Below are 13709 nucleotides of genomic sequence, written 5' to 3' on the forward strand. Positions count from 1 at the left end.
AGAAGCAAATCTGAGTAAACTGATTAAAGCCTGTTTGTTTGTTTGTTGCTCCAATATGAACCAAGTTTACACTTAAGTATCATTTGCCATGGAAGGTGAAAGTTTCCCATGCGATGTGCACAAATGGACTCTACATAAGCTCATGGACAGTGATCAAATCTGTGCTGATAAGACAGACATTCCCTTTGCTCTTTTTATGGTGTCACTGATTTCCAAGTATTTAGGATTTTTGATTCACCACACAGCCTCTAATTATCCATGCTGGCATTTTTGGCATTTGGTAGGATTTTAGCTTGTATTTATGAATGCGTTGATGTTCACCAATAATAAGTATCAGAAGTATTTCTGAGCAGTGATTGATGTTTTAATGCAGTGCTTTCTAAACCATCAAAGATCATGATTATTGAATATTCTTTTTTGGAGATTTCTCTGCTGAATCTTTCAGCAGATTTTCTAAAATGTGTCAATATGTTAAACAGGTTTCAAAATGTGAAATATCTTTGTACCTGTGGTCCATCATCAAATGTGAGATTTACAAGGAGGGAAAACAGTACACCTCTCTGAACAGTGTCTGGGAGGCTGTGGTTGCTGCTGCACGCAATGTTGATGGTGAACAGATCAAAACACTGACAGAATCCATGGATGGCAGGCTTTTGAGTGTCCTTGCAAAGAAAGGTGGCTATATTGGTCGCTGATTTGTTTTTGAATGTCAGAAATGTATATTTGTGAATGTGGAGATGTTATATTGGTTTCACTGGTAAAAATAAATCATTGAAATGGGTATATATTTGTTTTTTGTTAAGTTGCCTAATAATTATGCACAGTAATAGTCACCTGCACACACAGATATCCCCCTAAAATAGCTAAAACTAAAAACAAACTAAAAACTACTTCCAAAAACATTCAGCTTTGATATTAATGAGTTTTTTGGGTTCATTGAGAACATGGTTGTTGTTCAATAATAAAATTATTCCTCAGAAATACAACTTGCCTAATAATTCTGCACTCCCTGTACATTTATAGAGCATCTAAAATGTCAAGAACTATAAAAATTTCATGCGTATAAATAGATTTTTAAGAGGATTTTAGCAATGTTCTTTATGATAATCATATAAATCTCGTGGTCTTTCTTTTCTTTGTGCAGGTGTTTACTGCATTAATCAACGTTACAGCTACCACATGGAGCCACGCTACAGAGGTACTGTGCCACACAGGGCTCTCGTCACCTGACTCGAACAGTTAGCTAGTGACCGTTTCTCTTGCATTTAAAACCCCAGCTTCTTGTGGCTTGTGCTGAAATATCCAAACTGCATGTGACACAACAGGAGACCTGCTGATTATACTGATTCTACAGGAAGTCCAGTTTAAAATGACCCTTTTATGTACCAATCATCTAGCACATCATCATCTTATCTTATGTTAGATCAAGTTCCAAGTGAACAGTTATTTCTTAAAGTTGATGTGTTTGAAACATGAAAGGCAGCAACTCTGATATGTATAAATTGTAATGCTCTGGATCTTTCCAGAATGCCAGCTCTTGTGGAGTTAAAGAAATGCTTTATAGTTACCTACTCCAAAAGGTTTTCACCACAAGGCGTGCCTTTTACCACACCCCCTATTAGTAATAACTAATACTTTGTTCACTGCATGTTACTCCCTGGTCTAGGGGTACTGGAACACAACATAAGGTTTATAAGGAAAATGACCCCGCCCTGGTCCCCAACACCGTACCCAGAAGCTGATGTGTCTAAACTGAAGCTTAAGTTAAGTTAAGCTTCAGTTTAGACACAATAAACCACCTTTCACTTGTAAATCAGCTTCTGGGTATGGTTTTGGGGATGAGGGTCATTTTCCTTATAAACCTTATGTTGCGTTCCAGTACCCCTAGACCAGGATGTAACACTGCACCGTCCTGTTTTCAAACGTGACACGGCCCAGCAACAGGCAATAGGCAACCATTTTTTCTTGCCCTTAATATCTATCAAAGCACTATAGAGAAGGACAAGTAGAAAACCACAATGTCATGTGCAGGAAAGCTCTAGTCAGATCTCTGGAGGCTTCTGATCACTTCAGGCCCTAAAGATCTGCTGCTACCATCTGGGGTCTGATAACACAGGACACCTTCAGGGCTCATAGAGTGGTGAGGTGTAGGCATGTGCTTTTATTGTTGCGATTTTAAGTCGTATGAAATATTTGTTTTAGGGAAAAGACAAAAAAGAAAATTGAACAGCAGCTGGTGTCGTCTCTTCTGTGAGTTAGACGAGAGCCGAGATTTGGAAATAAAACATTCAGAAACTGAACCTGAACTTTGGACTCACAAGTGCTGTCCATCAGCATCCACCCCTGCAACAACAGTATAAAGCTAACATCTTTATTTTTATCATTCCTGCGAGAATGATAAAAATTCAAATATAGGAAAACGTCTGATGTCTGACCACTTTAGTTGCAGCCTCGCAGAGCTGCTCGCAGTGCAGAGTGTGATTTCATGTAGATGAAGAAAAAGGTGCAGCATGCCACACAGGTGGTGTTACTTTACTACCACTGTCACTGTTCCTCTTGATCCTTTCCAGCCTGTGCTCATAGATGTGTTTGTGTCTTTGCAGGGTGAACCCAACGTCTCTTCTCACTGTGTTTTTTTCCTCCCTGCTGGAGTCATCCTCCTGCTTTAACCCTCATCAGCCCCAAAACTCCCCTTGGAAACAGAATTCTCCTTCTCTATAACTGAATGCTCTCTTTGTGCCTTGATTTACATTTCCTTTATCTGCAGGTTTTAACCTCAGCTGCCCTTGAGTGCTGATGTTGGTGTTAAAATGTAATCTTTGGTGTCAAGTGTTCCAATGCAGACTCTAACATCCATGTTTCCTAAAGGAAAACTCCTCAGCTTTTTTGTTCTTTACAACAAATCCAACTAAAAGACTACACAGAATATGTATTGATTTTAGAGAGGAATACAGATTATTTTAAATTCTTTGTCGCTCCTACTTAACACATGTTTTCATTGCTTTAAAAAGGACTGAACGTCTCTCACTCTGTTGCTATAGAGGAGATGCACAGCTCCATACAGGCACACTCAGCTTCTCATTTTAGAGTTTGACTCTGGTCTGTTTCCCTCTTCAGTTACTTTACACTGAGCAAAAAGGTGAACAGAATACCTGCATATCTCACTATAAGGTCCATGGATTAGACTAGGACATTTCCAGCCATCTAATGTCTTGAAATGCAACCTAAGCAATGGCAATTTAAAAATTAAAGTGTTTTTCTTATGCAAATTAATATTTTTACCATCTGAATTCCAAAAAGCTGACACTATATAGAGTGTAAATCAAAATAGAATGAGTTTCAAATCTAAGAAATCAATATATTATTCACAGTAGAACCTAGGAAAAAAATATCAAATATTAAACTGAAAAATAAAATAATATTATAAGAAATATATTGCAGCATTTTTATTTGATGGCAGCAACACATATATCAAAAAGGTTGTGACAGAGACGTGTTTACCACTGTGAAGTGTCTCATTTTCTTTTAACAGTACATGATGTGATCAGTTATCCAAGGAGAATTTGGTCACTATGGTAACTAAAATAATGACCAGGGATGCAGGAAATAGCTGCAGAGAGTCGTCTTTCTGATTTGACACACACACAAAAAATCATTTTATGAAAAGCTGGAGTGCTGCTGGGTTAAAATCATCAAAAATGATTTTTTTTTAAAAACAGAGCTTTTTGAAGAAGCTTTTTTTTTATTTTTTAATTAATTAAGCATTGAATAATGTCATACCACACAAGATTAAACACTCTGTGTCTCACTCTTTCCTTAGACTATGTGAAGAGTTCGTTGTCCAGCACCTGTTCCCTCAACAGTGAAAACCCGTACGCCACCATAACCGACAATCCCAGCCTATGTAAGCACTCAGAGAGCAGCTACGTGGAGATGAAATCACCAGCACACCATGAACACACGGCACACTGCTGTTCTGCTGCCATCATCAGTACGACTACAACCACCACTGTGCCTGCCAAGAATGTCTACAACATGGGTACATTTGCAGTGTTTTACATTTGTCTCCTGTTTTCGGTTAATAAGAACATTTTTAGGCACATTTGAGATACACAGTCAAAGTGCACATGCAGAGCAAACAGAGGTGCAGGTGGAGTTCCATTAGCACAGTGTTTGTATGGCTGAATAATATAACCCCAGGTTTGCATTAATAATTCCACTATTGTGATTAGTTTTACTGTTTTGTACTAAAGTATACTCTCCGGCCACTTCATTAGATACACCCGTTCTATTGCTTTTAAACACAAATATTTAATCAGCCAATCACATGGCAGAAATGGTGCCAATCCTGTCAACTAAAAAGATGAAACTGTGGATGCAGTTCTCACCAAAATCAGGGGACAGAAAACTGGAAAAACATTGCTGAGTCTCACTTTCTGCTGCAATATTCAGACAGCAGCATCAGTAAACAGCATGAAAGCAGGGATCCATCATGCCTTGTATCAACAGTTCAGGCTCCTGGCAGTGTACTAGTGTGGGGGATATTTTCTGGTCAGACCTACGGCCCCTTTGGACCACTTTACCATTGTTCAAACCACGCAGCCTGCCTATGTCCAATATGTGCTCATGTTTCAGCCTGTGTGCATCCTGTTGCAGGTATTTTTTAACTTACTCTTGTTCTTTTTCTTGATTTTTCCCCCTAGTTTTGCTTTGTCTTTTCCTTTGGGAATACTTTTTTCTTTTAGACAATGGACTGCAGTGCAACAACATTAGGCTGCGCTCATTGTTTAGTTCAGAGAATAGCTGATTGCCCTGAAGCTGACCACTCTGTTGGCTAGAACAGTGGAGATTCCAGTTGAAATCTTGAGAGAAAAATACAGAGAATGCAGAGGTGGACAGAAGAAGAAACAGAGAGATGACAGCAGAGAGTATTGGAGAAAGCACAAGTTATAAGCTGCATCTGGCCTTTCTTATCATGTGGAAAGCACAATCATTGATGAATAAAGTGGAGAAGCAGCATTGGCAATGCAGAGGCAATGTTAGATAGACAGAGTTGATGTAGAGAAAGCATGGTATGTAACGATGTCACGCTGTTATGTTAAAATTTACCTTTTCAGCAGCTTCTTAAAGCTATACACAGAGAATTTAAGCCATTTTAAGGCAAAGGGTCCAGCCCAGGACTGGGATGGTGTAACTGATGACGTGGTCTGTAAGTGTAGATATCTGTTGAGTGAAAGGCACACTAAGCAAAAATTTAGCCTACAGCATCTGATGTCATGTCAGGTTGTCAGTCAATTCAATTCAGTTCAATTCAATTTTATTTATATAGCGCCAAATCACAACAGTCACCACAAGGCACTTTATATTGTTTCACTAGCTGGGCCCACGTCCTCGATTTAGGTTTTAGTAGATAAAGGTGAATGCTTGAACATGAATCGAGCGGCGGTTTCAAGGCCTTGAAGGGGACTGGTGACGGCTCCCGGGCCTGGCAGATCCCCATGTACTAAATAGAAGTGAAGAAGTTAAAGAATTGAAAAAAAGGAGGGACGGAAGGCGGGGCACGTAAACGAGAATGAACAGCTCGCAGAACTGGGGGAACCTATAGAGATGAGAACCGGAAGGAGCGTGTTTGGAGGTGTGGTCCCGCTACTGAAATTCCAATACTTAATCTCCAAAAGGTAGACCCTACAATAATATATACAGACAAAACCCAACAATCATATGACCCCCTATGAGCAAGCACTTTGGCGACAGTGGGAAGGAAAAACTCCCTTTTAACAGGAAGAAACCTCCGGCAGAACCAGGCTCAGGGAGGGGGGGGGGCCATCTGCTGTGACTGGTTGGGGTGAGAGAAGGAAGACAGGATAAAAGACATGCTGTGGAAGAGAGACAGAGGTTAATAACACGTATGATTCAGTCCAGAGAGGTCTGTTAACACATAGTGAGTATTGCCATTTTTTTCATTGCTTAATTAGCGTCTTGCAGCCCAACAAACAGCATCTTTGCTATCCTTTCTGTACGAGTCACCGCACTACACTAATAAAACTAGATCACAGAAAAATGTATAGTTCAGCAGGTGGAACTGAACCATGTGCTTTCAAGTATTTTTAAGGAATTCGCATGATAAGGTGGGGCCAGGTTTCACAACGAGTTCACCCGAAACTCTGGCTGATTGGGACCCACACCCAGTTTCACACCTTGGCTCAGGCGATTAGAGGATCATCAGGGGGTCCTTTGTCCCTCTGTGGGGGGAAACTCCCACTAGGTTTCTATCTGGGACTCTCCACCATTTGACCTTAGAACTGAAGAAGCTTCTCGGATGAGAGGTGAAACGTCTTCAAGCAACTTAAAGAAGTCCAGACGCTTTTCTTTGCAAGCTCCTTTGACTACGATGACCTGGATGACTGAGAACCTTCACAGACATATTTTTATTTTTGAAGTTTTTTTGCTCCTAGTGATCTTCACTTTTGCTCCCTTCCCTTTTCCAGCCCACTTGTCAACCAATCAGCAATCAGCAGACTTATAGGTAATCCTTGTACATTAATGCACAGTTGTGGTTATGGAGGATTGCATGGGCTAATGTACTGACTAACCTCCTTGGAGAATGTGTCTTGGCCGTGTGCTAGAACCTCAGTTTTACCAGAATTGCGATGGAGGAAGTTAGAGCATATCCAATTAGTAATGGCAGAGAAACGTTTGTTGAGGCAGGGGAAGCTGTTAAGGTTGTTGGGTTTGACAGAAGGGTATGTCAAAACCGTGTGTCATCTACATTAAACTAAACCCATTAATGAGATGGCCCAGGAGTAACATATATTAAAAAAAACTGAATTGGTCCAAGGATTGAGCCCTGGGGGACTCCACATGCAAGCAGTACAGATGAATGCATACACTGATTAATAGAAATTCTGAAGTATCTGTTTGATAAGTATGAAGAAAACCATCTGAGGGCAGTACCAGTGGTGCCAACCCAGTTTTGTAGTCTGTTAATAAGTAGCTTGATCAACAGTATCAAAGGCTACAGATCAGTCGAGCAGAACTTGAATGGAATGCTCACCTTTATCTGAGTGCATTACAATATCATTTTCAGTAAAGCTGTTTTAGTGCTGTGGTTTTATCTGTAACCACAAGAGAATTTATCAAAGATGTTTCCTACAATAATTTGAAGGAGCTGAAGAACAACAACTTTCTCAAGGATTTTGAAAATAAACAGGAGTTTGGAAATTGGTCTATAATTATAAAAACAGTGGGATCTAACAAGGAAAGACACTGGCTGTTTTCAAGCAATCTGGAATGGGGCCAGACACCAGGGGGATCATGACATTATCACAGAATTATGACACTCTGTGGTTCAAGTGTTTGAATTTGATGCCTGTAGTACATTTTACTAAGTTTGGACTTGATTGAAATAAGGCAGAAGAAAACTTATTTTCTTTGTTGACAACAGCATTGTATCTGGTTGTTCAGTGATGACGCGACGAATCCTAATTCCGGGCCTAAAGTAATAATAATAATAATAATACATTTTATTTGAGGGCGCCTTTCAGAAACCCAAGGTCACCTTACAAAACACACAATTAATAAAAGGAACAATAGTCATAAAATACATAAAATAAGTTAAAATTACAAAACAGAGCGTGACAACAGATAAAATCAGCATTAAAGCGAATAAGCCAGTTTAAACAGATGTGTTTTGAGCTGTGTCTTAAATACGGAGAGGGAGTCAATATTTCTTAGTGCAGGAGGAAGAGAGTTCCAGAGCCGAGGAGCAGAGCGACTGAAAGCTCTGTTCCCCATAGTAATAAGGTATGAGGATGGAACAGAAAGATGAATAGCAGATGATGATCTAAGAGGGCGGGAAACAGTGGTGATATGGAGCAGGTCACACAAATATGAAGGAGCAGATTTATGGATACACTTGTATGTAAGAAGTAAGATTTTAAAATTTATCCTGGCTTCTATGGGCAACCAGTGAAGCTGCTGAAGAACTGGGGTAATATGAGCACTTAACGGAGTACGGGTTATAATCCAAGCTGCAGAATTTTGAAGAAGTTGGAGTTTATGAAGGGACCTTTTAGGGAGACCAAATAGGAGGGAATTACAGTAATCAATACGGGACGTAATAAGACTATGGACAAGGATGGCAGCAGCATGGGGAGTAAGGAAGGGACGGAGTCGGTGAATATTACGTAAATGGAAGTAAGCAGACCGGGTTATGTAATTAATGTGAGACTGGAATGAAAGAGTATTATCAAGTATGACACCCAAACTCTTAACCTGAGGGGAGGGGAGGGTGGGAGAATTTTCAACGTTAATGGAAAAGCTGTGGGATTTGGTTAAGATAGATGGTGAACCAACAAGTAAAACTTCAGTTTTATTACTGTTAAGTTTGAGGAAATTGGAGGAGAACCAGGATCTAATCTCAATAAGACAGTCTGAGAGGGAGGTAGGTGGGAGGGATGAATTGGGTTTAGAAGAAAGGTAGAGCTGGGTGTCATCGGCATAACAGTGAAAATTTATGGTTTTAACTAAGGTTAAAGTTAAAGTAGTAGGTTAAAGTAGTCTGCGTTTAATATGGCTTTTGTGTTGTTAACATGTTTAATGTTTTGTATTTTCTTCTATTTAATCTCAAAAAGCTCCTAAAACAGTCAGTGATCCCTGTTGACCTCCCTCGGCTTTTATTACCGTTAATCATTTATTTAAGCTCAGTTTTTAAAACCTTAGGATGTAACTACAGCCCAGCCCATGCAGCAGTATATGAATGACTAACCTCGTATTGTGGATGGATTATCTCAGTTGTTCTCCTGGATGAAGTTTGGTCCTTTTACAGCATCCTGCCATGCGATTACATTTGTTCCTGACCACCGAGAACACTCACGTTATCTTTTATCGAGTGGAAAAAAGGTTAGCTTGTTTATATTATGCTAACATAGCTGTGTCGCTAGCGGTCACGTAGCACATCATTATATACCAGCTAGCCCAACTTCAGTAACCCTACAAATGTCACTGCTGTTTAGTTTTCTGTCTTCATTTATGCTGGAAGTGATAACAGAGCTGTACGTTTTAATTTGTTTCCAAAACCCCGCAGTCAGGACATGCTATATTGTATTTAGATAGAAGCTAGCGAGCTAACTTCCTGCTAACTTCTAACTCCGTTAAATGTCATAAATTCCGTTTTCATGGATGCCTGGATGTTAAACTCAATTGTTACACCTGGTAGAGCAGAACGCTGATCATTTTATTAAAGATGAAAGACTTTAGACAGTTTTTCAACTCTCAGTAATGCCATAGTGATCGTTTGATATATGGACCTGCAGCAGAGTTTAGGCCCAGACACGGCTAGTGACGTCAGACTGAACAACCGGATTGTGTAAATTATATAAATGAAATAAAAGACCCACTCTCTTGGTTTTTGTTCCCCCAGAACCAACCATAAGTATTGTGCCGGCAAGTGGTGCTGCAGTGGTTCCCAGTTACCCTCAGAACCCATACGACCTCCCCAGGAACAGCCACATCCCGAGCCACTACGACCTGCTGCCAATGCGCCCCAGCCCCTCCCACAGCCACAGCCTCACCCTGAACAGCTGCAGTCCCCCACTGCCCGGCAGCCCCACCAGTTCCCTGCTCTAGGGCCCCCCAACAGGATCCAGTGCACTCAGAACTAAGAAACTGAAGTATGAAAGTAGAAAGTGTTTTGACACTGATGAGTAAATACAGGTTGATATTTAAAGGATGGAGAAAATGTGTTGCTGGGACTAATACTTACTTATTTATTTTCTAAGTAGCATTTTATTTGTTTGTTTTGTTTGTTTTTCTTTTTGTTTTGCAGTGTCCAGACTGCTAGACGGCTGTTTGACATTTTACTATGATATACCAACCAACCAGTCTGAGCTGTTTTGTGTCAGTCACCAGTACATCTTTATATTCTTATTTTCACACCAAAATTGCCAGCAGCGGGGTAATACAAGTACATATACACATAAATATACTCGTTTCAGCGGTTTTTGAGACATCTCGACTCAGAAGATGAATGTCAAAAAAGAAACTGACTTGCTCACGTAAAGACTGCAATGGCTGTGCCAAAGATAGGACTGAGGCCCACTGTACATCTGCAAAGACTACTTTATTTACTAGCATGTTAGGTCCAAATGAACATCATGTGGGCATTACGGTTGTGCTGTGGGAAAGAAATCCAATGGACTCCTCCGAAGAAAAGGCTCTCTATCCTTTTATTTCCCCAGAAAAAAGGACTGAGAAAAGGACAGAAAAAAAGATAACTGGAGTATCTTCAGACTTACAGCACCTGTATAGTATTTTATACACACTGTTTCTTATTTCGTGTTTACATATTTAAAGATCCTGCTGGGGTTCATGTTTTTGCTCAGAAACGTTATTTTTTGTATGTACTGTAGACAAAGTGGTGTATTTGATGTACACTTACTGTACACCTCGTGATTATAGTTGTAATTTTTTTTCTTTATGTTGAGCTTATTATACATGCATGTAAAAAGGTGATTCAGGGCATAATGGTTAGTGAGGAATACCCTTATTCTTTGGCTTTTATTGTGATCATGGTCAGATGGCTAAGCTCTTTTGCTGATAATTGCCATGCTACTGTGGACATGCCATTTGGAACATACTTCTTGGAAATATAAATATATTTTAGGTTGGAAGTTGTGGTTATAACAGTTCTGTAGGCAACTTCCCCCTTCCCTGATTTTATTGTAGAGTCGCTAGAGTTGTGTTACTAAACACAATTAAATGTGTTTTCATGTAGCTCTGACAAAAATGTGTTATGCAACGTAGCAGTAACTTTAAAATGATAGACATACAATCACTTTAAATATTCAGACTGCTCTCCTTTTTTACAGATTATAGATTTACACTATAATTGATGAAATGATAGATTTTCAGTTATATTTATTCATCACCTAATGCTTAGAAATGTTTGAATGAGTTCAACTAATGTTATTTTAACCCAACCAGTTAACTAAAACAAGCTGAAGACTTAAACCAGGCTTTTAACTGGCTGAAACTCATGAAGACCAACTGCTTACACAAAGGAATGAATTAAGGATTCACAAATACATTTTTATTTTGTCTTACAAATACATTGTTTCATCATAAATTTGCATTTACAAAGTGCGCAAAAGTAAAAGGGTCTGAAGCAACTAAAGTTCGGCTGTAGCAAACAGCAATAAGAGGACATGTTGACAATCTTATGTGTACAGTTTGCTATCCCAATGATTTGGTTTCCTGTTTTTGTTCTATTTGCTCTGATTTATCTTGTTTTTTTTAGTGGTTTGATATGTTTGATCCAAACAATAGTTCATGTGTATAGGTGTATGTAGTGCTGCTTACATTTTGGGGGGGGAGGGTGTGTGTTTGTTTTTTTGTTTTTGAAAACCCTGAAATGAATAAAGTCATGACAGCTCAGGAGAGTGGTGTCATATGTTGATTTTAAAAAACAAACAAACTCTGTTTTCACCTTTCATCCAGAGATATAAAGCTGCAGTCATGTGGTGGAATGTTTCTGTTTTTAATGTTTAATGTTTACCCAGAAGTTTGGGAGTCCTCCTTTTCCTGTAAAAATGATTCCGTTTGCTAATCAGGTCTTAATAGGGGGCCGCACGCCTGCCCAATGAGTTCATATCCACCATCTGGTCTTCTTGTGTGGAGTTTGCATGTTCTTCCTGTTATTACATGGGTTCTCTCTGGGTACTCCATCTTCCTCACACAATCCAAAGACATGCAGTTAGTGGAGCTGGGTTATTTTAATTCTAAATTCCCAAATTCTGGTTGTCTGTCTGTCTGTGTTAGCTTAGACTGGCGACCTGTCCAGGGTGAATGCTGCCTGTTGGCCTATGGTAGGTGGAAGATAATGAATTGCTGGGTTTTAATAAAAGTTGAAGGTGTAATTGGCCAGATTTGAATTATTAGTAGTAATTTATTCTAATGGCATGATTTGCAGATCTATTTTAATCACATTGTGTTTATTGTTTATTTGCTTCAGTTTATCCTGCTATCCACATTACAAATCCTGGAACTGTCAGTGGGAATCTTTTGATTATCCTATTAGATCAGAGTACTTAGTGAGGAATAATCATACCATCATTTCCATCACTAAGGCTACTTGGGGTCCACAGGAGACATCACACAGCTCCTGAGAGACCATACAGAATAGTAGTTCTGTGGGTGGACAGACCAATTCCTGTGGTTCAATGCCTCACAATATTCTTAACAATATGTTGTTATTCTTGAAGGCATAGTAAGGCTTTCTCATGCACAAAGAGTTTAACCTTGATAGTCTTGATGGATAACATTTACATTTACAATAATTGATTACACAGCGGTGGAGAGTAGACTTTATCACAGTAGACGTCTTTCTGAAAGCGCTGTAACTAAGTTTAAGAATATAATCCACCCACTGTTATCATCTTCAATGCCCTGTACCAACACAGAGCAGAGCAGCTAACTGAACGCTGCTCCAACAGAGGTCGATTATCTTGTTAATAATTTCACCTCCTCACTACGTACGACTCTGGATACTGTAGCTCCTTTGAAAACTAAGGTCTCTAATCAGAAGTACCTGACTCCGCGGTATAATTCTCAAACACGTAGCCTAAAGCAGATGACTCGTAAGCTGGAGAGGAAATGGCGTGTCACAAATTTAGAGGATCATCATTTAGCCTGGAGAAATAGTTTGTTGCTTTATAAGAAAGCCCTCCGCAAAGCCAGAACATCTTACTATTCGTCACTGATTGAGGTAAATAAGAACAACCCCAGGTTTCTCTTCAGCACTGTAGCCAGGCTGACAAACAGTCAGAGCTCTTTTGAGCCAACCATCCCTTTAACGTTAACTAGTAATGACTTCATGAACTTCTTCACAAATAAAATTTTTATCATTAGAGAAAAATTACCAGTAATCATCCCACAGATGTAATATTATCTACAGCTACTCTTAGTACCATTGATGTTAAGTTAGACTCTTTTTCTCCAATTGATCTTTCTGAGTTAACTTCAATAATTACTTCCTCCAAACTATCAACGTGTCTTTTAGACCCCATTCCTACAAAACTGCTCAAAGAAGTCCTGCCATTAATTAATTCTTCAATCTTAAATATGATCAACCTATCGCTAATGATCGGCTATGTACCACAGGCCTTCAAGCTGGCTGTAGTTAAACCTTTACTCAAAAAGCATCTCTAGACCCAGCAGTCTTAGCTAATTATAGGCCAATCTCCAACCTTCCTTTATATCAAACATCCTTGAAAGAGTAGTTGTCAAACAGCTAACAGATCATCTGCAGAGGCTTATTTGAAGAGTTTCAGTCAGGTTTCAGAGCTCATCACAGCACAGAAACAGCTTTAGTGAAGGTTACAAATGATCTTCTTATGGCCTCTGACAGTGGACTCATCTCTGTGCTTGTCCTGCTAGACCTCAGTGCAGCGTTCGATACTGTCGACCATAATATCCTATTAGAGCGATTAGAACATGCTGTAGGTATTACAGGTACTGCACTGCAGTGGTTTGTATCATATCTATCTAATAGACTCCAGTTTGTGCATGTAAATGGAGAGTCCTCTTCACACACTGAGGTTAATTATGGAGTTCCACAGGGTTCAGTGCTAGGACCAATTCTGTTTACATTATACATGCTTCCCTTAGGCAGCATCATTAGAAGACATAGCATACATTTACACTGCTATGCA

The 13709-nt window shown here is 39.5% G+C and overlaps 1 protein-coding gene across 1 annotated transcript in view; it reads left to right on the top strand.

The window, feature by feature from the left end:
- Window positions 1-11436, top strand: part of LOC146719295 (multiple epidermal growth factor-like domains protein 10) — a 206963-nt gene extending 195527 nt beyond the window's left edge. Inside the window, exons 23-25 of the mRNA XM_085463041.1 lie at window positions 1145-1198; window positions 3821-4039; window positions 9422-11436. Coding sequence (XP_085319167.1) covers window positions 1145-1198; window positions 3821-4039; window positions 9422-9627 — 479 coding nt within the window. The 3' untranslated portion in view covers window positions 9628-11436. The remainder of the gene's footprint in view (window positions 1-1144; window positions 1199-3820; window positions 4040-9421) is intronic.
- The last annotated feature ends 2273 nt before the right edge of the window (window positions 11437-13709 follow it).

The sequence above is a fragment of the Copadichromis virginalis genome, linkage group LG1, assembly GCF_057382275.1.
Source record: "Copadichromis virginalis isolate Kocher_CV1m ecotype Utaka linkage group LG1, C_Virginalis_male_GT1.1, whole genome shotgun sequence".
NCBI lineage: Eukaryota > Metazoa > Chordata > Actinopteri > Cichliformes > Cichlidae > Copadichromis > Copadichromis virginalis.